Source organism: Lontra canadensis, unplaced genomic scaffold (genome assembly GCF_010015895.1).
Source record: "Lontra canadensis isolate GAN:19392208 unplaced genomic scaffold, GSC_riverotter_1.0 scaffold180, whole genome shotgun sequence".
In the NCBI taxonomy this organism is placed as follows: Eukaryota; Metazoa; Chordata; class Mammalia; order Carnivora; family Mustelidae; genus Lontra; species Lontra canadensis.
Window position 1 is genome coordinate 852,975 of NW_022631174.1, and position 22,097 is coordinate 875,071.

General features: G+C 58.3%; 1 protein-coding gene across 4 annotated transcripts; it reads left to right on the top strand.

Annotated features, from left to right (window-relative positions):
• The first annotated feature begins 252 nt into the window (after window positions 1-252).
• On the top strand, window positions 253-21,229 carry CLUH (clustered mitochondria homolog). Of its 4 annotated transcripts, none has more exons than XM_032846675.1 (26): window positions 253-469; window positions 7,563-7,765; window positions 7,919-8,090; window positions 9,708-9,851; window positions 10,033-10,157; window positions 10,263-10,417; window positions 10,496-10,621; window positions 10,948-11,095; window positions 11,305-11,397; window positions 12,345-13,039; window positions 13,856-14,079; window positions 14,229-14,333; window positions 14,466-14,566; window positions 15,433-15,585; window positions 15,678-15,740; window positions 15,825-16,069; window positions 16,294-16,378; window positions 16,553-16,706; window positions 16,787-16,926; window positions 17,701-17,781; window positions 17,858-17,983; window positions 18,073-18,194; window positions 18,492-18,585; window positions 18,689-18,823; window positions 18,896-18,969; window positions 19,680-21,229. In XM_032846675.1, exons 1-26 carry the CDS (start codon window positions 370-372, stop codon window positions 19,864-19,866), a joined length of 4,050 nt encoding a protein of 1,349 aa, XP_032702566.1. In that variant the 5' UTR covers window positions 253-369; the 3' UTR covers window positions 19,867-21,229. The 4 variants fall into 4 exon arrangements, with proteins under 4 accessions (XP_032702566.1, XP_032702567.1, XP_032702564.1 ...); XM_032846676.1 differs by having other exon boundaries at window positions 14,232-14,333; XM_032846673.1 differs by lacking the exon at window positions 253-469 and adding an exon at window positions 4,018-4,621.
• Window positions 21,230-22,097: the final 868 nt, after the last annotated feature.

The following is a 22,097-nucleotide window of genomic DNA, read 5'->3' on the forward strand; positions in this document are numbered from 1 at the left end:
CCAAGGTCAGGGCGCCCGCGGGACGTCTAAGAACGGCAAGGACGCCTCTCCGCAGCCCCGCCCCTCAAGGGGACCAGAAGCCTCTCTGTACTCGGAGTCACAGTGCGTTCCCTTTAAGGCGTTTGGGAACGTCACCGCCTTTGGTGGGCGGCCAACGAGCACGGTGCGTTTTGTCCCTCGCGCGCTTCCGTGGGCCGGGCCAGGCGCGAGGGCGGGGCAGGGGAGCGGCGGTGGGGTCAAAGGTTACAGCGCGCACCACGTGGGCCGGTGACTCCGTCCTTCCCGCAGCGGCCGCGGCGCGCAGGGCACTTGGGTTAGTGGCGCGGCGGGCGGCGCGGACAGCCGAGCAGGACGCCCGCTCCCGCCGCCATGGTCATCAAAACGGACGAGTTGCCAGCGGCTGCTCCGGCTGACGGCGCCCGGGAGCCCAGCTCGCAGTCCGGTGGCAAGGGGCGGCCGGGCGCGGCCGGTGAGCCGGGCTGGGGCCAGCGGTCAGCAGGGCGGGGAGGCTGGACCGGGCCGAGTGGGCGGGTGGATTCGGGGTTTGCAGGAACCGCCGCATTCCCTCCGCGCCGTGCCGGATTGCATCTTACCGGGCCCCCCCCGCCCTGAAGGTCACCTTCACTGTCGCCCCCGGCTGCGGCCTGGGTTTCGCATGTGGGGTCCCGGGTAGACAGCCGTAGGGGGGACACGTGCGCGCGCACGCGGTTTCGGGGTGCGCCGCCGCCGCAGACGGATAGAATCGGTGGCCCCACCCCCTGAGCGTGCGGGCATGGGTAACCCTCCTGGCTGGGGTCGCTGACACTTGCTCGGTCTGGCATCCTTCCCTTCAGGTTCTGAAGCGTTGCGTGCGTACAGGATTGCAGCTCTGCGAGTAAAGCTCAACCTGGGACTTACCACCATGGTCTGTGGAGAAGAGTGCGAGCTGGGGGTGGGTGTGTGTTGTGAGGGGGCTTGTCTGGTTCATTCCCAGAGGCAGTGCTTTAACCCTAGGTGTTCAGGCTCTGATCTCTTCCATGTTAGGTGTTGGCTTGATCTGCAGACCTAGAGGGTCTGCCTGCGTGTGGGGGTAGAGCCGAACTCCTTGGCAGGAGTAGGTGTTTGTGCCAGAACTTGATCATTAACCCGCCTTATTGCGAAAAGTGGATCAGCTCAGGGTTGCTGTTTTTAAGGCAAAGGTCATCCCTATGGAGTGGAGCTCCCAGCTCTCCCCCGTGGGGTCTATGTGGCATTGGCTTTGGGAGTGGCTGCAGCTTTTCTCTGGTGGGGCCTGCTTCATCTGTTTCTCCTGGACTTTCTCTGTTCCTTACATCATGTCTTAGATTCCAGCCTTGGTTGTCATCTCCAAATCATCCTTCAGGGCCCCAGTCCTGGGCTGTGGTCCCTCTCTGCTCTGGTTAGTGGTGAGATGCAGAACTATCCCTGTCTTCCACTCCCCCCCGCCCCCAGCGCTTCTCAGCAGGGACTTGTCATCTTCATCTCCGTTCCCAGCTTCGGTGGGTCAGGATGGGAACAATATTTAGGAGGCTTTCTGACGGTGTCACAGCAGAGTTACCTTGTGCTGGGGATAGGTACAGTGGCAGCTTTGCTGATTGCCTAGATAAGGCCAGGGTTTGGGCAGAACAACAGATGCTGATGAATCCAGCCTGCCAGGCTTTTTACCCTGATGGGGCTCTGAATCAGTGGGGCAGGCTAGATAAGAGGAGGTTAGGTCTGGCGGATTTCCCTTCTAGCAAAGAGACCTGAAGAGATAAAGTGACTTGTCCAAGGTTACACAGCATTGTAGCTGTGGGGGGCATTTGGATTTCTAGCTTGTGGCCAGCATCCCAAGGCTTCCCCTACATGTCCCAGAGGAAGCCAGGACAGGCATGTTGGTTGGGTTTATGTTGAGAACATGGGGACTGAGGAGGGGAGAGTCTTTTGGAGGGTTTCCCTGCGGGCTTGAGTAAAGCCCTGTCTCTGCTGTGTGCTGAGAGGCTCTGTCTGGGGCAACCTGGGTCAGGGGAAGGGCACAGCTGTTCATTTTTGGGAAACTGGTAGTGCTTGGGGTGGGGGTGGGGGTGGGACATTGGCCCCCTGTGTCTCTGGGAAGCAAGATAGATAGTTAGGCTTTGAATTACAGCTGTCCTGAATCTATTCAAAGAAGGATCATGCCCTTAATGGTGATCCCTGAGTAGGTTCTTATCTAGGCTCCTGACCCTTAGGACTCAACTCTGGAAGGTTCTCCAGTCCCTTTGAGGAGGTAATCCAGGCCTTTTGGGGTTGGGGGCAAGGGTCAGTTACCTTGTTGGGAATAAAGCTGCTTTTAGGGGTTAAGAGAACAGGCAGGTTTTTCAAGTTCGCAGTGGTGTGTCAAGTTCCTCTTGCCTAGGGGAGGGCTCCTTGGAGTTGAGGCCCAGAGCAAAAAGGGGGCTGGTAGACTGGGGAGGAGCTTGAGGGCTTAAGGGAGCTCTCTAACAGAATCCTAAAGCTCTAAATGTGGGGAGGTCTGAGTAGACCAGCTTGAAGATCACAGGACTATCTCCAGACCTTGCAGACCTGTCTCTGGCCAGAGGGGATGGGAAGGAAACAGATTCCCATATCACGGGGGTCTTCCATAGGCTGCCTGCCTGGCCCTACCCTTTTCTTTTGAAGCCCTGCGTTCCTGGGAGGGGTGATGTGTCTTTTGGGGCCTTACTTCCTGCTGGAGCCCCACCTGTTGAGGCCTTGACTGGGGCAGGGCTTGGCCCTGGCACAGTCTAGTGAGGGAGGCCATGCCAGGCTGGAGAAGACACAGGCCGCTTGGGATATTCTAAGTTTCTTTTCTAACTCCTTTCTGCAGCCCATGGGGGCTCTGTGCTCCCAGTCCAGGTGTACGCTTTTATGTCCTCATTTGGATCCAGCCAGTGAAGACTGGAGGTGTGTGTGTGCAGTGTGCAATTCGGGCAACCCCTTCCCATTCTGCAGAGGACCACCTTTTCCCCTTCTCTAAAGCCCAGATCCTAGGGGTGCCCCCTGGGATATGCAAAGAGGGGGTGCTGGCCCAGGGTTGTAGAGGGTTGGGAGAGTGCTATGGTTGGAGACATATCTGCCTACTGGCCTGAAGCCTGAGTCCTGGAGGAAGAAGACATGCCGTGTACCTGGTGGGTGCTGCAGCCTGGGGAAGTGGCACTCCGAGGCATGGATTTGGACACCTGATAGACCTAGCTCTTTCTGGACGTGGCTTGGCCACCTGTCGCCTCTGGGTCCTAGGGCAGTTTGCTTACTGGCCTCTGGGGCCTCAGTTTCCTCAAGTGAGATGGGCCTATTGAGCTGATTGAGGGACTTGCTGTGGGATGGGCCAAGCATGAGCACAGGCTTTCTGGGAACCAGAATGGAGATGGTCGATGCTGCTACTCAGAGGTCATTGCCAGGGTGCCTGCCCCACCCCCCTTTTCCAGAGGGTTTGGGTGTGTTTGAGAAGAGGGCAGGATAAGGAGAGCTCTGCCTGGGTCTGGCCCTTCTTACCATCTGGTCAGCATGTGTGGACGGGAGCCCCCCCCTTGGTGGGGGCTGTGGAGATGCTGAGGGCCTCCCTGGGACAGGACTGGAGGGGAGTGGTCCCGGAGGGAGCCTGTTTCCCCGCCCCCACGCTGGTTTGCATGGATGCCAGAGCAGTGCTGGCTGGGCCCTGGCAACAAGTCAGAGGCCCTGGGAAGGTGCCCTGGCGAGGCTGGGCATGTTCCTTCTCCACAGCCCAGCGGCCTTCGGCCTCTAGCTGCCAGCTCTGTTTTCCCCCAGAGAGAGACTTAGTTTTCTCCTGGCAGCGCAGGGGCTGCTGGGAAGGGAAGATAGAGCCTGCCAGCTTCTTGGTGGAGCTGGAGGCCTGGGGCCCCCGGTGCAGTTGTCCTCTAGGAGACTGAGGGCCCTTCCCCCTTCCCACCAGAACCAGTGCCTGTCAGGAAAAGGAGAGCTGCCAGGTCACCTGCAGGGGGCAGCAGGAGCCAGAGGCCTCAGCCAGCTACTTGACCCAGGAGGCAGGCAGGGTGCTCAGCGTCTGCGACTGGTGGACGGGGTAGACCGGGTAGCCGTCTCATGGCTTGGGCCCGGGTCTGCGCCAGCTGTTGCTGGCAGCTGGCTGAAGCCGTCCTGCCCACTCGCACTGGGGTTGGGGCTGAGGAGAGGACCCCCTTACTGGGTCCTGCCCCTGCCAGCCAGTCCCCAGGGCCCTCGATCCCGAGGGACCCAGGTACCCCAAATGCTGGGTTCTCCTGCCCCTCTCATGGCTTCACCAGTAGTGACCCCCCTCTTGGTGGGTACAGGGAGGTGGACCTGAGCGCTGGTAGCAGCTCCCCATGGGGTCCTGGAGCCACTGGGGCCTCCTGGCCCACAGCCGTCCTTCTGGCCGACCTTGAGCAGGATGCGAGGCAGGGGGAGTGTGCCCTTCCCAGGGCTGCCCCAGTAGGCCTGGCCCCACTGAAACCCGAAGCCAGCCAGAGCTCAAGCCCTGGGCTGACCGGCTGCATGGGGGCGAGGGTAGTGGCAGAGGCCGGGACAGGGGACTCAGGCAGTGCCGAGCCCGAGCCGGAGAGCTGTCTGCCTCGCTGCGGTGGCGGTTCTGAGACTCCAGAGTCCAGGAGAGGGCAGCCTCCAACTGCACCAGGTGGGCTGTGGGGGCGGGGAGCCAGCCTCTTTGGGGACATCACTTGGCTTTAATCCAGCAGTAGGGAGATCTTCAGGGTTCTTAGAGGAAGGAGGAGAGGCAGAGCCAGCATTCTGGGGCCATGGAGGCCCCTGGGAACCAGTCACATTCCTTTGAAATCTGATAGGGGATTGGGTACCCCCCTGGGGCATAACATGGTGCTGAGGTACCTTCTGGGCAGGCTCCCCAGCCTGGGGAAGAGGGGTGGGAGCTGCGGCTACCCTTGCCTTGTCTTCCCTGCCCTCCTTCCTATCCTTCCTGGCCCAGACTCCGAGAGCACAGGCTACCTGTCTGGGGTTTGGTTTCTGATTTCTCACTTGTGGGGTCTGAGACCTCAGCGCTGCTGTACCGTATTGGGGGGAGGGGGCTCCTTCCAACAGCAAAGCCTTTTTCAGGGACCCAGTTAGGGGAAGTGCCGCCTCATATCTGCCATTCCTCTTGCTGCTGTTGGAAGCTGACCAAGCACCGCCCTTCTCCCCACCCTCCTGCCTGCTTGGTCATAGAGTCAGCCAAGTTCTCCCTTTGGGGTGGCTGCTCACTTTAGGGCCTTGGGGTTGCACTGCTGGGGCTGCGGGCTCATTAGAGAGAGGTCCTCGAGTGTCCTTGTTCTCAGGAGTTCCACCTCAGGTTTGGAGAGGTGTGCTGGGATAAGATGGGTGTAATAACAGTCCTTGGAGGTCCATAGTGGATAAGATTGAGGGCGGTGTGACGGCATGGTGGTGTGGGCTCTTGATGGGGAATCTAGGGTCTGCTCTTGACCTTGGACAAGGCTCTGAACTTTTCTGGGCCAGATGTCCTTATTTGGAGAGAGGTGGAGGGAGCTATGTCTTAGCTCCTGGTGGTCCTGTTGATCACTGAGCTGAAGGGACACAGGGAAGAGGGAGCTGCTTCTCCGCACACCCCCCTGGTGTGCTCTTCTGTCCTGGGCTTATCTCCTTTTCTGAGGCCCCTGGCTCCACCTTTCTGGTGGGTCTGGGTAAGGCTCACAAAAGTCTGGGGAAAATACCAGTAAGAAGAGGAGGTGGGGTATGGACCCGGGGCTGGCTGAGCTGAGCTGAGCTGTCTGGACCCCTCAGACAAGCAAGGGGCCAATTTGGCTGCCAGGCAGACCATGGGCAGAAATCCCCGTGGGCCAAATTGGCAGGCCTGTGTCTTCCTGGCATGATTGTGAGGCAGTCCTTGCTCCCCGGGGCAAGGAGGGGCCTCTCCTTTATTCCCCTTAGTGGCTGGGTAGAAAGGGTGGGTTTTGTCACTTGGTTTCTTCTCTTTCCCCACAGCGTGTGAACTGGGTGCTGTTCCCAACTATGGGACTTTTAACTCCACGTTTGCAGTAATTAACTCATTAATTCGGTACTTTTCTGTTGAGTGCAGGAAAGACAGAAGGAAGAAGATACAGCTGCTAGTGTGCACAGCACCCCCGGCCCCGAATGATAGAACAGTGCTCTGGGAGGTGGTCACCATGTCTCTGGGGGCAATGAGGAGGCAGTGATTCTGTTGTCAGGGCCCATTTGGGCAGGCTTTAGAGAAGGGGATTTAGGGGAGCCTGGGTGGCTCAGGTGGTTAAGCGTCCGAGTCTTGATATCGGCTCAGGTCATGGTCTCAGGGTCATGAGATTCCAGCCCTGTGTTGGGCTCTGAGCGCTGAGCATAGAATCTGCTTGAGAGTCTCTCTTCCTCTCCCTCTCCCCAACTTGTGCTATAAATAAATAGAGAAGGGGGTTTATTTCACCTGGGCCTTGACAGATGAGTAGGAGTTTGCCCAATGCAGTGGGCAGCATGAGCTGCACAAGAGCACAGAGGTGGAAGGGAAGATGTGGAGCTTGTTCTCAGGCTTCCTAGTACTTGGGTGTATCTGAGACGTTGACTGGGAGAGCTGGCTGGAGTTGAGATGTACTTTGGGCTGGTGCCTCAGAGTGTTGGCCTAAGAAACTTGGATCTTGGGGCGCCTGGGTGGCTCAGTGGGTTAAGCCGCTGCCTTCGGCTCAGGTCATGATCTCAGGGTCATGGGATCGAGCCCCACATCGGGCGCTCTGCTCAGCAGGGAGCCTGCTTCCCCCTCTCTCTCTGCCTTCCTCTCTGTCTACTTGTGATCTCTGTCTGTCAAATAAATAAATAAAATCTTTAAAAAAAAAAAAGAAAAAGAAACTTGGATCTTGTGAGCAGTGGATTCCAAGTGGTGCTCTTGAAATAGGGGAAATGGCCTGTCCAGGGCCGTGGCTGCAGAGGTTGGGTTCCTTGACCATTGGAAATTAGGCTGGGTGACTGGGGTTCAGGGGGCATTTACAGAGCAGAGGCCACCTTACTGAGGAAGGTGAATTCCATGTGAACAAGATAAGACTCTGATCATGCCGAAGGGATGGCTACATCTTGAAGTTTGAGCAAGGCCTAGGTGAGCAGGTTAGCTGCATAGTGGGAGGGCATTTGAAGTCATGGAAGATCAGGAGAGGCTGGGGCCATGGGACACCCTCAGCTTGGGCTGCTGGGGGTGGTGGAGCTAGAGAGCAAGGAACAGGGAACAAGGGATCAGTGGCTATAGGGAAGGGGAGGAGAGGGTGAGCAGTGGCGGGTGTTGCGGAAAAGTTACACACAGAGAAGACAGTTGGGTTCGGCCCTTGGAGTGCCTCTGGGGAGAGGGATTTGGGTGGTGTGCTCGAATGGAAGCCAGACTAGAAGACTGAGGACCAGATGGGAAGGGAGGGCGCAGGATGTGGAGGGGAGAAAGCAGGGGTCTCAGGTGGCCAGGGTTGAGGGAAGTTGTGTGCCCAGCGTGAGTGGGACTGTGGGGTCTCTGGTAGAGCCGAGTCTCGGGAGGAAATGCAGATGCCATTCTTTGGTGCACGTGTCCACCCAGGTGGGTAGGCAGGTGGCCCCGCTTGTCTCAGCTCCTTTCTTGTTACCTGCAGAGCTGCCGTCCGTCATGCTGCTGAATGGGGACTGTCCAGAGAGCCTAAAGAAGGAAGAAAGAGCTGCTGAGCTGCCCCGGGAAAATGGTCTAGATGAGGCTGAGCCGGGAGAGGAGACGACTGGACAGGAAGTCATTGTCATTCAGGACACAGGCTTTTCTGTGAAGATCCTGGCACCCGGGATTGAGCCCTTTTCCTTACAGGTGAGATGGAGGAAGGGTGCTGGGAACCAGAGCACAAGCCCGTTAGGGAGGACAAGGCTGGAAGGCCATGCCTGGCTGTCACTTGTCCTAGTTTTACACTGTAGGGAAAGTAGTATGTTCTCACCAGGGTGTTTTTGACCTTTCTCTTGGTAGGTCTCCCCCCAGGAGATGGTACAGGAGATCCACCAGGTACTCATGGACCGCGAAGACACATGCCACCGCACCTGCTTCTCACTGCACCTGGATGGCAACATGCTAGACCATTTCTCAGAGCTGCGCAGCGTTGAGGGCCTACAGGAGGGTTCGGTGCTACGTGTGGTGGAAGGTTTGTCCAGAAGTCGGGCAGCCTGCCAAGGGAGGGCACATGGAGATGGGGCCAGGTCGCACTCCACCCACCCTGGCTGGTATCTCAGTGTCACAGATGAGTGTGTGGAGGCTCAGAACAGTACTGAACTTGTGAAGGCAGGATTGGAGCCTGGATCTGCTCCCCAGGCCTTCACACGTGTACCCTCCAACATTGTAGGTTAAATATCAAAGTCATGGCTTTTTAAAAAAAGAAAAAACAGTGCCAGCTGGGTTTCCTGGGTGGCTCAGTTGGTTAAGCATCTGTCTTTGGCTTAGGTTGGCTCAGGTCATGATCCCAGGGTCCTGGGATCAAGCACCAAGTCAGGCTCTCTGCTCAGCGGGGCATCTGCTTCTCCCTCTGCCTGCTGCTCCGCCTGCTAGTGTATGTGCACGTGCACTCTCTCTGTCAAATAAAGTCTTAAAAAACAAAGAGTACCAAGGGCTTGAAATTAGCCCAAATTCTATAGAGAGAAAAGTTAATGGGGCACCTGGGTGGCTCAGTGGGTTAAAGCCTTTCCCTTCAGCTCAGGTCATGATCTCAGCGTCCTGGGATTGAGCCCCGCATTGGGCTCCCTGCTCAGCAGGGAGCCTGCTTCCCCCTCTCTCTCTTCCTGCCTCTTTGTCTACTTGTGATCTCGTCTGCCAAATAAATAAAAAAATCTTAAAAAAAAAAAAAAAACAGTTAAATCTTGGAGCACCTGGGTGGCTCAGTGCGTTAAGCATCTGCTTTCAGCTCAGGTCATGATCTCAGGATCCTGGGATCGAGTCCACATCAGGCTCCCTGCTCAGCCAGAAGCATGCTTCTCCCTCTGCCCCTCCCTCTGCTTTTTTTTCTTTCTCAAATAAATAAAATCTTTTAAAAAAAATTGATTACAGTTTAGAATTTAAAAGAAGAAAGAAACATTAAATTTAAGGAAACTAAAGGTTTCACTTCTCTCATAGATCAGTTGGGCCCCATGTACAGCAGTTGACAGATGTGGCGAGGCTGGTTTGCTTGTAAAATAAAAGTTCTGTGACCTTGGGTCCCCAGGGGAGAGGGAACTCAGAGTTTCCAGCCAGTGTGAGCTTGTTAAAAGCAAATGTGGAAAGTGTAATGCAAGTGTGCCCAAACTTACTTGATGATGAAGTCTCCTCCCTAAGAAGAGCCCCCGTTAAAATTCACAAAGCATATATTAGGGGGCAGTGTTGTAGTTACGGGGAAGTCCTCAGGTCACCCAAGCAAGGGCTGCCCTAGGAGAGCAGCACTGAGGCTGTGGTGTAGGGGCCCCACAGCTCCTTGGGCCTATCCACCTGGGACACCTGTGAAAGAGCAGGAGATTTTTATGGGCTCCCTGAGGCCTGTGTGCTTTGGAGGCATGTTTTTTTGTGCCCTTTAGCAGTAGATTCTTTGCAAACAAGCATCCCTGCCTAACAGAAAGGTGGGGGGTGTTGAGTCCAGCACTCCAGCTTGTGTGCTCATAGTGGAATTTATAAGTGGAGGCCAAAAATGTGAAAATCAAGACCATCATGGTAGCCCCATGGCCGACTTCTGTGCTGGGGATGTTGGTGTAGCAGGGGATGTGCCCTGCTTATGCGCTGCCCCTCGCCTTCCCACCAGAGCCGTACACAGTCCGTGAGGCCCGCATCCATGTGCGCCATGTCCGAGACCTGCTCAAGAGCCTGGACCCATCTGATGCCTTCAACGGGGTTGACTGCAACTCCTTGTCCTTCCTGAGCGTCTTTACTGACGGCGACCTGGGAGGTGCGGGAGGCATTGGGGCTGGGGGTTGGGCAGAGGGGCCAGGGGCAAATTGGCCAGGGGTCAGTGAAGGGGCTGGGGGCCAGGCCTTGCCACCAGAAGGGGGCAGGGCTGGAGTCATCTGTGCTGTGGCCAGTTTGCCCCTGGGTGGCCCTGTGCTGACCATCAGCCTCGGGTCCCTCAGACAGCGGGAAGCGGAAGAAGGGCTTGGAGATGGACCCCATTGACTGCACGCCCCCTGAGTACATCCTTCCAGGGAGCCGGGAGCGGCCTTTGTGTCCCCTGCAGCCCCAGAACCGTGACTGGAAGGTAGTACTCCCGGAACAGAGCTGGGGAGCAGGCCCTGGGCAGGGCATTGGGGGGACAGCACTGCACCCAGATCTGGCCCCCACTCATGCTTGGCCATTCTTGCAGCCCCTTCAGTGCCTGAAAGTGCTCACCATGAGTGGCTGGAACCCACCCCCTGGGAACCGCAAGATGCACGGGGACCTCATGTACCTATTTGTGATCACAGCTGAGGACCGGCAAGTCAGCATCACGGCGTCCACGCGGGGCTTTTACCTGAATCAGTGAGTCCCTGTGTGAGCCCATCTGGGGCTTCCGGCAGCTCTCTGCAGTGCCCTGCGGTGACCATCCTCTTCCCACAGGTCTACAGCTTATCATTTCAACCCTAAGCCTGCCAGCCCCCGCTTCCTCAGCCATTCCCTGGTGGAGCTGCTCAACCAGATCAGCCCGACCTTCAAAAAAAACTTCGCCGTGCTGCAGAAAAAGAGGTAGCGCCTTGGCCGGGTCTCTGCCCCTTGTCTCATCCCCCATGAGGGGGGCGGGGCCAGCCTGCCGGCCTGAGCTTCAGCACAGCTGCCCTCAGAAGCCCTATGCCCTCAGCCCCTGGGACCCCAGAGCCTCCCTTAGGGAGCGGCGATACCCCAACACAGCAGTCCCAGAAGAGGTCCTCATTCATTTCTTCCACTAGACTGGGAGGGGGGCAGGGTCTCTGGGCCAGGAGGCATGAGAGCTGGGGGAGCTTCAGAAAAGGTCACTGGACCTGGGCTCTGAGCTTGGCCGTCTTCCCCATCTTCCCCCCCCCTCGGTGCCGCAGGGTCCAGCGCCACCCCTTCGAGAGGATTGCCACCCCATTCCAGGTGTACAGTTGGACGGCCCCCCAGGCTGAGCACGCCATGGACTGTGTGCGTGCAGAGGATGCCTACACCTCCAGGCTGGGCTATGAGGAGCACATTCCTGGACAGGTGCCTGCAGCCTGGCCCCCGCGCCCTCCCTGGGCCCCTCTCTCCCCATCCCTGGGTGGGTGCCAGGCTGGGTTCTGTGCACCTCTGCTTGTGTCTTGTTCTCTCGGGAGCTTCTGAGACTGTCCACAGGCAGGTGGAGGGAGGGGCTGTGCAGAGCAGGTCTTGGGGCCTGGGCTGAGTCGGCATCTCCCTCCCTGGTCCCTTTGCAGACCCGGGATTGGAACGAGGAGCTGCAGACGACGAGGGAACTGCCCCGCAAGAACCTGCCTGAGCGGCTCCTTCGAGAAAGAGCCATATTCAAGGTGCCTACAGCTCCCTCTGCCCGACTGGCTGTCTCAGGCTAGCTTGTCACCTGCCAAGAGGGCTGGTAGGGTACCCTGCAGGGCACTGGCTGACTTCTCTCTGGGCAGACTGTCTCAGCTCTGTTCTGTGACCTCTTCGAGACATGGAGTCCATGGGCTGGGCAGAGGATAGGGGGACCTCCTCCACTGTGGGCTGTGTGACAGGTTTCTTCCGGCTTCCCACCCTCCGCTCTCTGCCACTGGGACCTTTTACTGCCTAGAGATGATGGTAATGGTAATGATAATGGTAAACATGAGATCTCACTGTGTTGAGTACAAACTTTGCCAGGGGCTGTGTCCGATGTTTTATGGGCATTGCCTCCTGTCATCTTTGGGACACCTTGTAAAGATCACTGTTTGTTTGCTTTTTTTGTTGTTGCTTTTGTTTTTTAAAAGATTTTATTTATTTATTTGACAGACAAAGATCACAAGTAGGCAGAGAGGCAGGCAGAGAGGGAGGGGAAAACAGGCTCCCTGCTAAGCAGAGAGCCAGATATAGGACTGGGTACCAGGACCCTGGGATCATGACCTGATCCAAAGGCAGAGGCTTTAACCCACTGAGCCACCCAGGTGCCCCAAGATCACTGTTATATAGATAGGGGACACAGGTCTGAGCGTTGACCTGGCCAAGTTCACCTGACACATAATGGGTGGATCTGAGACCTGCTCCTGTCCTTCCCCTCCTTGTGAATCCCTAAGCTCTGCTGTCTCTCTGAGCATAAATTACTTTTTCTCAGACGAGGGTTTCTTCCCCTTTTACAAGTGGGAGGAAGCTGAGGTTAGACTTCCATGACCCCCAGGGCCTTCCACCTGTCCCCACTGTCTGGGCGAGCTTGACCAGGTGGGCTGAAACCTGTGGCTCTTGGGGGTGGGGCTTCTCTCACCCTCCTGGTCTTGGCCCCTCCCAGGTGCACAGCGACTTCACGGCCGCGGCCACGCGGGGCGCCATGGCAGTCATTGATGGCAACGTGATGGCCATCAACCCCAGTGAGGAGACCAAGATGCAGATGTTCATCTGGAACAACATCTTCTTTAGCCTGGGCTTTGATGTGCGTGATCACTACAAGGACTTCGGTGGGGACGTGGCGGCGTATGTGGCACCCACCAACGACCTGAACGGGGTGCGCACGTACAATGCAGTGGACGTGGAGGGGCTGTACACGCTGGGCACGGTGGTGGTGGACTACCGTGGCTACCGCGTCACGGCCCAGTCCATCATCCCGGGCATCCTGGAGCGGGACCAGGAGCAGAGTGTCATCTACGGCTCCATTGACTTTGGTAAGACAGTGATGTCGCACCCTCGCTACCTGGAGCTGCTGGAACGCACCAGCCGGCCTCTCAAGATCCTGAGGCACCGGGTGCTCAACGACCGGGATGAGGAGGTGGAGCTCTGCTCCTCCGTGGAGTGCAAGGGCATCATCGGCAATGATGGTCGCCACTACATCCTCGACCTGCTGCGCACCTTCCCCCCTGACCTCAACTTCCTGCCCGTACCTGGCGAGGCGCTGCCTGAGGAGTGCACCCGCGCCGGCTTCCCCCGCGCCCACCGGCACAAGCTATGCTGCCTGCGCCAGGAGCTCGTGGATGCCTTTGTGGAGCACAGGTGAGGGCCCAGGCTTCGGAGGACACCCCGCCAGCAGCAGTGCCGGGGCCTTATCCTTTCTGGGAGAGGCTTTGGCCACTGTCATTACACCCCCGGCGTCCCCCGGGTGACCTCCGGCTCTTCAGCGAGGGTATTGGAGCTTTATGTTGGTGGAGAAGCAACGGTCAGCGAGAGCAGGGGCTTCCCGTGGAGGTGGCGTTCTTCCTTCAAGGGGGCATAGGGAAATCTGCTAGAGGTGTTTTGTTTTGTTTTGAAGATTTTATATTTATTCATTTGAGAGAGAGTGAGTGAGAGCACAGTAGTGAGGAGGGGCTGAGAGAGGGGGAGCCCGACGCGGGGATGCGGGGCTCAATCCCAGGACCCCGGGATCATGACCCGAGCCGAAGGCAGATGGTTAACCAACTGGGCTACCCAACCACCCCTGCTAAAGTGTTTTAAATGTTCCAGTACCAGGAGGTGTCACCACTGTCGGCATTCAGTGCGTAGGAGTCAGCCACATCAAATGTCCCATACCACAAACCAGTCTCCTCAAAATGCCAGTGAGGTTGCCGTCCATCTCCCTTGAGAGCCTGGCATGCACGGAGCCCCTGGCCCCTGCCCCACTCACACTCTGTCTGCCGCCTTCCGGTTGGGAAGAGCTCAGTTTTTGCAGTGACCTGTGGTGGCTGGTTGGAGTTGCTGGGGTGCGGTGCGTCCCCACGCTCATATGGGCCAGGAGTCTGGGGCATGTCGCAGGTCGCTGCAGCCAGCAGGAAGCTGCTGGCCAGTGAGACTTGCTCTCCCATGTCTTGCTTTGCCTGCCCTGCTGTGCCCTAGGTACCTCCTGTTCATGAAGCTGGCTGCCCTGCAGCTCATGCAGCAGAAGGCTGGCAGGATGGAGAGCCCCAGCACGCTGGAGAACGGGGACTCCCTGTCCTCGGAGTCAAAGCCTGAAGATCCCCCGGGACCTGAGGCCGGAAGTGAGGAGGAAGGGGGTGGCGCTAGTGGCCTGGCCAAGGTGAAGGAGCTGGCAGAGACCATCGCCTCAGACGACGGGACAGGTGGGGCCGCTGTGGATGTCGGGAGGGCCTAAGCCCGCATCTGTCCTGGCAGTTGTTTCTGTGTGGATCTGGGGCAAGGCCCGGGGGCGCGTGGCACCTCCCACCGCTGGGGGAGGGGCACTGCCTCCCAGCCCACCGTGTCTTCACAGCAGACCCTCGGAGCCGGGAGGTGATCCGCAACGCCTGCAAAGCAGTTGGCTCCATTAGCAGCACAGCCTTTGATGTTCGCTTCAACCCTGACATCTTCTCACCAGGCAAGCTCTGCATTAGGCTGGACAGAATCCTATGGGGGTCATTATGGGGCCCTGGGTGCTGGTGGGTGCTGCTCTCTCTCCCCCACCTGCCTCCTCTCTGCCTGGCTCAGGCCTCTGTTCTCCTTCCCCCAGGGGTTCGCTTCCCAGAGTCCTGCCAGGAGGAAGTTCGGGACCAGAAGCAGCTGCTGAAAGACGCCGCTGCCTTCCTGCTGTCCTGTCAGATCCCCGGCTTGGTGAGGGAGGTGCCACTAGTGTGAGGGGCTGCACGGGGCCTGCTGTGAAAGGCCCTGGTGCCTCATCCATCCACTTCTGGAAACTTGTAGAACCTTTCCAGGAGTAACTTCCTTAGACCTGCTGGTCTGTGAGACAGACGGGGCAGAGTGTATTTGTCACCGTTGTAGAGATGGGGCCGCTGACCCAGAGAGGCCAAGGGAGGCATCAGGCACAGAGTCAGCTCTGTTGTGCCTTCCAGAGCAGCTGGCACCTAGGGGTCTGGTCCTCTGAGCCCACGTGTGACAGGACAAGCGGGCAGCTGTAAAAAAGGTGGGGTGGATCCTGTCCTCTGAGCCTCAACATGCTTTGTATGTAGGCTTTTTGGATGATGGGGCACTTATTTCCTAGTAAGGTAGCCCTGTGGTTGGGTGGCACACTTCTCTCAGATCTTTGAGCCAAGTGTTTCATGCTCTGGCCCCCTGCCTGATCTCTGTGAGGCTTGGCACAAACTTCCAAGACTTGGCAGTGCTGGGGACCCCAAGTGGTCACCTCTGCTCTGTCCTGTGTGCCCAGAGGGGCGCCCTCATTCTGTTGGGCTCTGTCAGTGGGGCTCTCTCATCCCTGCTTCCCTCTTGGGTGGGCTGGTTGTCACAGGGTGACTGCTGTCTCCCATTTTCCTGTGGCTTGTGCAGAAGACTGGGGGACACATTTCTCACGTCTCGACTGCTGATTTGTCTTCTTCACTCTTCCCAACTGTGAGCTCAAGTCTCAGTCCCCTCCTTCCCTCAGGAACTCAGGATAGCATGATCTCCCCTGCCAGGAAGACCCGGGGCGGGCTTAGGTGGAGGGCCCAGGCTGGGGGAGCCTGACGTGCTGCTGCCTGCAGGTGAAGGACTGCATCGAGCACGCGGTGCTGCCCATGGACGGGGCCACGCTAGCCGAGGTGATGCGCCAGCGGGGCATTAACATGCGCTACCTGGGCAAGGTGCTCGACCTGGTCTTGCGGAGCCCGGCCCGAGAGCAGCTGGACCACATCTATGTGCGTGACGCCTGGGTTGCTGGGCTCTGCCACAGTGGGGGCTGGGTGGAGGTCTGGGCTGGACCCAGACTCCCTTCTCTGAACCCTTGCAGAAAATCGGCATTGGAGAGCTCATCACCCGCTCCGCCAAGCACATCTTCAAGACGTACTTACAGGTAATGCCAGTACCCTTACCCCCACCACGGCGGGGCGGGGTGGTGGGGGGGCCTGTATGACTTGAGTCCCAAATTCCCTTGCAGGGAGTGGAGCTCTCGGGCCTCTCGGCTGCCATCAGCCACTTTCTCAACTGCTTCCTGAGCTCCTACCCCAACCCTGTGGCCCATCTGCCTGCTGACGAGCTCATCTCCAAGAAGAGGAACAGGAGGAGGAGAAACCGGCCTCCAGGGGCGGCAGATAACACGGCCTGGGCTGTCATGACACCCCAGGAGCTCTGGAAGAATATCTGCCAGGAGGCCAAGAACTACTTTGACTTCAGCCTTGAGTGGTGAGTGAGCAGCGCGGTGGGGGCAGGGCCTCTGTGGTTGCAGGGTGTGGGCTGGGAGAGGAGGAAGGGAGCAGGGGAGGGCTGCCTGCTCAGCGAGTGGGGATAGGGGTTGTTGGTGTGGGTCCTGGCTGGTGAGTACTTGGTACTCAGGTGGGGAGGCAGGGGTGGGAAAGGGAGCCAAGAGGGGCTGGGCTGCTTGGGTCCACATGCCGCCTCTCTCTCAGCGAGACCGTGGACCAGGCTGTGGAGACCTATGGCCTGCAGAAGATCACGCTGCTGCGGGAAATCTCCCTGAAAACCGGAATCCAGGTGGGGTGGCTCAGGGCCCCTCCCCTGCCCTCCCTCCCTCCTGTGGCGTCTATGGGACCATCAGGGTTGGGGGGGAGTGTGGCTTTCTGACGACCTGGGACGGTAGGTTGGGAGGTGTTGGCCACGTGAGCCTGGGGTTGAGGCCACCCGCGGGTGTTGGGCTGTGTCCCCCAGATCCTGCTGAAGGAGTACAGCTTTGACAGCCGCCACAAACCTGCATTCACCGAGGAGGACGTGCTCAATATCTTCCCCGTGGTCAAGCATGTCAACCCGAAGGCCTCGGACGCCTTCCACTTCTTCCAGAGTGGGCAGGCCAAAGTACAGCAGGGTGCGTGACCAGGTGTGGCCGGGGGGAGGGGGGTCCCCTGGCCCGGCCCTGACCTTGCCACCCTTGGGGGTGCCCTGCAGGCTTCCTGAAGGAGGGCTGTGAGCTCATCAATGAGGCCCTGAACCTGTTTAACAACGTGTACGGAGCCATGCACGTGGAGATCTGCGCCTGCTTGCGCCTCCTTGCTCGTCTCCACTACATTATGGGCGACTACGCCGAGGTGGGCCTGGAGCACCCTCTGGGCTGTGTCAGCGGAGGCCTTGGCGCCTAGCCTGGCACTGGGGGCTGGCGAGCGAGGGAGCCGGGGCTATGTTCTCACCCCATTTCACAGGAAGCGGAGGTCCAGGCCTGGGGAACTGCCCTATCTGTGGGGCCAAGAGTGCTGCTCTCCTTGGGAGCCCCCCGGGAGGAGCAGAGACCAGGGGACCCGGGGGAGTGGCTTGTTTGGCCTGGGCTTGCTTCCCCTGCTCTGCAGCTCCATAGTTAGGTTGTCGGGAGAGCCGCCATGCTTGTGGACGGAGTGGGTGACGACGGAGCCTCCCTTCCTAAGGAGAGTGGGAAGGATGGCTTCTTGGTCACAGGGCCTGGGACCTTGTGAGAGCTGCGTGGGCTGTCTCTAAGCGTTCCTGGGCCTGCTGGGCTTCACCTGCCTTGTTGGCCCGGGGCTTCAAGAGGCTGCTTCCTGGGGCAGGTGCCCTGTAGGCCTCCACGCCTCAACCCTAGAGTCTGTCTGTTGTTTGTGTGTGCCTCTTTTTATTACTGCTTTATCTTTAGCCTCATTTTTGATTTGTATAGATGTTTGCACAGATTTTGTTAAGGGGCAAAAGGCTCAGGACAAGCTATTTTAAAAGGCCTCAAAGTGGGGCATGACCTTCTATGCTCAGAACTGAGTTTTGAACACCTCTCTGCTGAGGAGGCTGAGCCACCCAGGGGCTAGGCAGACTCGATGTGGGGAGCTCCCCACCCTGGGATGACTATTCCCCACCTCTCCCAGGCCCTGAGTAACCAACAGAAGGCTGTGCTGATGAGCGAGCGTGTGATGGGCATTGAGCACCCCAACACCATCCAGGAATATGTGAGCAGCTGGTGGGGGCGGTCGGGGTTGGGGGGGGCATCCGTGAGCCCCGGGCCTGACACGGCTGCCCCCACAGATGCACCTGGCCCTGTACTGCTTTGCCAGCAGCCAGCTGTCCACGGCCCTGAGCCTGCTGTACCGTGCCCGCTACCTCACCCTGCTCGTGTTTGGGGAGGATCACCCTGAGATGGCGCTGCTGGATGTGAGTGCCGGTGGGGGTGGGAGGCCAGGTAGGCGCGAGCCTCAGTCCTGGGGCAGCGGGACTGACCTGGGCCCTGACACTGCCCTCAGAACAACATCGGGCTGGTGCTGCACGGAGTAATGGAGTATGACTTGTCGCTGCGCTTCCTGGAGAACGCGCTGGCTGTCAGCACCAAGTACCACGGGCCCAAGTCCCTCAAGGTGGCCCTCAGGTGAGGCCGTGCTGGGTTAGGGACGGAGGGGGAGGGTATCGGGTATGTGCCCAGGGCCACAGTGACGAGGTCCCGATGGGGGGGGTCACTCAGAGGGAGGGTGGACTGGGGAGCCAGTGTCCTATCTTCCAGCTGGCTCCTAAGGAAATTTTATCTCAGCCTGGTCTCTCCCCCAAGCCCTGGGCCAGCTTGCTCCCCTTGGGGGGGATTCCAGAGTGGAATCTAGCCGAGTCCGCGTGCACCCACCACGCCCCCGCCCACTCGTGTCCCTTCTGTGCTGTGCCTACGTCCTTGCAGCCACCACCTGGTCGCCCGGGTCTACGAGAGCAAAGCCGAGTTCCGGTCGGCCCTGCAGCACGAGAAGGAAGGCTACACCATCTACAAGACCCAGGTGGGCTGTGGTGGGGGCTGAGGTGGCAGTGGGGGGGGGCGGGGGCTGTGTGGGGTGGCTATGGGCTCGCTGACGGCCTCCTGCCTATCGGTCTGCCCCATAGCTGGGCGAGGACCACGAGAAGACCAAGGAGAGCTCCGAGTACCTCAAGTGCCTGACCCAGCAGGCTGTGGCCCTGCAGCGCACCATGAACGAGATCTACCGCAACGGCTCCAGCGCCAACATCCCGCCCCTCAAGGTGGGTGTCCCCTCACCCCCGCCCCCCGACACCCCGCGCCACTCAGGGCTCATCTTCCCTGCCGTCCCGCAGTTCACAGCCCCCAGCATGGCCAGCGTCCTGGAACAGCTCAACGTCATCAACGGCATCCTCTTCATTCCTCTCAGGTAAGTCCCGCACGCTCCTGCCGGGAAGCTGGCTTTTGTGTTGCGCTTTTCCAAATAAATCATTCACTGTCATGGCTCGGGTTTGAGAAGGACAGCCCGTGGTGGATTGTTCAGGGAACATTCTGCTTAGTTGAGGGAACACCTGGATTTTTTTTTCCTGTTTTCCCATTTTTTTATTTGCACACAGTCGTAGCAGAGCAGGGACAGAGCTCTACTTGCTGTGTGTCAGCAGTCTCCCCTTGCGCGTGCACAAAGAGCGGCCTCCCGCTGCCTCCATGGGCGCACACCCCACGGCCAGACCCCCGGGCTCGGCTGTGCCCCGATGGCCCAGACGGCCCTGCCCGCCGCTGGGGGCGGGGTGGTCAGCCAGGCCTCCGGCACCACGGCCTACCTGCTGTGTGCCTGCCCTCACCCGTCTCACACCGTGTGTGCCGGCTGCTGTGGGAGAGGACCCGAGGGGCCACGTGTTCGAGCTGGAGGTGAAGGCTGAGCGGGAGCCAGGCCTTCACGGGAGGGGGTGGCCAGCAGCTGGAGCGCTTAATTGTTTTAGCACTTAGAAGCCTTCTGACTTTGCAGAGAGAAGCGCTTGTTCTACACGTGTCTTGCCAAAGAAAGGAGACTGACTTTGCGCCGGGCTTAGGTTTAAACAGGGCCAGTGAGGGTCCAGGCCTGCTCTGACACCTGCCCTTTATCCCTGTCCTTTTACTCAGCCAAAAAGACTTGGAGAATCTGAAAGCTGAGGTGGCGCGGCGGCAGCAGCTCCAGGAGGCCAACAGAAACAGGGAGAAGGCTGAGGAACCCATGGTCACCGAGCCTGAGCCAGCAGGGGCCCCAGAGGATTCAGCCTCCCAGCCCCAGGCTGCCAAGGACCCTTCTTCCCCAAGCTTGCAGGGATAGAAAGGGACAGACAGATGGACTCTCAGCCAGCTGCCCCGTTACCCAGTGATCTAGACTCCAGGAGAAGGGGGCATGCCCTACAGGTCGGGAGAGGAAACGAGTCCCTCTTCCTCCATGTTTCCAACCCCAACCCCACCCCCAAGCATCCTCCTGGGACCCTGGCCTGGCCTTCCTGCCCCCCCCACCCCAGAGGTGTTTTTGCACTGGTTCAATGAATATACGATCCAGAGGCCTCATTGAAGACACGTGAATGGAGTGTGTGGGCAACAGTTCCCAGTTGGGGGGCAGGTGCCCCCTTGGGGCCCCCCATCCTCAAGCAGTTGTGTGCGAGTGTGTCCATGCCCATGAGTGTCTCGATCCGTCCTTCCTAACTTGTACATAGCCCCACGTTGGTTTCGAGTGGGTGATGTGAAGATGAGATTTCTCAGGTCATTTGTATGTTTGACATTATGGCTGCTGCTTTTGCTGCCACTGCCCCTGGGCCCGACTTGGCTTAAAGTCCAGGTTTGAAGCCAAATAGAGGGGAGCTTTCCTGTGGTCTAGGATGGGGACTCAAAGCTCTGTGGCAGGGCTGGAGGGTGGGGGTGCACTTTAGCTTCGTGGCAAGATGAGAGCAGGGGCTTTCCTAGTTGTGACTGGGCCTGGCCTTGCTGTGCTCCGACTCGGGGAGGGGTGGGCAGTGGTGGCTCCCTAGACAGACACCCTGTACCCAGCCCTGGCCTGTCTACCCTTGGGCCCCAACAGGAGGCAATGCCTCCCCACTCCCTGTGTCCCAGCTGGGGCTAACCCTAGGGGCTAAAGTCTGAATGTATCCTCCCCCTTTTAACCTGAGCGGTCTGATGCGCTGTGGGGCTGGGGTAGGCGTGGGGGCCTAGGGGGGAATCAGGGCTGAGTCGTGGATCCTGACGGGGAATTGACTAGATACAGGAGTGATTGCCACTTGTTGGTAGAGCCCAGCTCCCTACCTGGTCCTTGTCACACAAGCACCTCCTACAGAGAGGAGAGGAGCTCGGGGGCGGGTTGGGGGGTGTCCATGGAAGGCGGTGGGTCCCGTGAGCCCCAGCTACTCCCTCTCCTGCCCACCTGTGCCGCTTCTCTGTGCCTGCTGTTGGAGCCCTGATGGGTCCAGGGGAGATGGCCACCCTGGGGAGCTTGAGGGAGCTGTTCCCGGGCTGGGGCCTCTGCCTGGGGGCTTTGTGGGGAGCTGCTTCTGGATATGGTCTGTCCAGATACCTTGTTTCAAAGGCAGTGGGTGTGAGCTAGCAAGCAAAGCCTCCCCACCGCTGAGCAAGAACTTTTTCTTGTTTTTAAACCATCACGTCTTCATTTCACATTGGAATAAAGTGAGTTTTTGAAACCTGCTGCCCTGGTCTCCTGTGTGTTCTGTACCAGTCTCGTTCAACTGGGAGGGCTATTGCCAAAAATATTACTGGTGGGAGAGTTTATAAAGCAAATAAATAGTGTGTAAATTAGGTCAAATTAAAGGTTACCCCTAAAATGTATTTTAAGAGGGTATTGTCAGGCACCCAGCTAGGGTTTACCGGACTGCCAGTCACTAGACCCATGAGAAGAACACAACAGATAAAGGTCACCTGTTGGTCACAGAAGAGAGGCTGATACTCCTTCATAGAGCTTCGTGTGGTATAGGTTTGAGTGAAGATCAGTTGGAGTGAGGGGTTCTGAGAGGTGGGGGCCCAGGGCCCGGGCTTGCTGGCCCTAATAGGTTGCTGACCACCTAATTTGGGTCATCTGCCCCTGTCCCTTTGAGTCAGGAGAACTGGGCAGCAACCCCCAGAAGACCAGGAGTGCTGGAATGGTGGGCTGTCAAGTTTGCCGTTCCTAGGGTAAATTTTGGGCGACCTAGGCTCTTGTGGAGATCTAGTGAGATAGGGGAAGGGGGAACGACCTAGGTGAGCTTGAGGGGCAGGGCCTGTGAAGTGGTGGGAGGGTGCCTGTGGGGACCTGTCTCTAACTGGCAGCTGCTACTTGGCCATCTTGAGCAGGTAGGTCTCAGCAACATGCATACTTGAATACCTTTTTGAGTACTTGGAGAGGTTTTTTTGTGTTCTTAGCAAATTCTCTAAAAAGAAAAAAAAAACACTCCAACGCAGATACTTGTTCCTTTTTCTGAGCCAACTGGAAAGAAGATGTTCTTGACCTTGGAAGTTTTCTCTTTTAAATATTTTACTCATTTGTTAGAGCACAAGCAGGGGAGGGAGAAGCAGACTCCC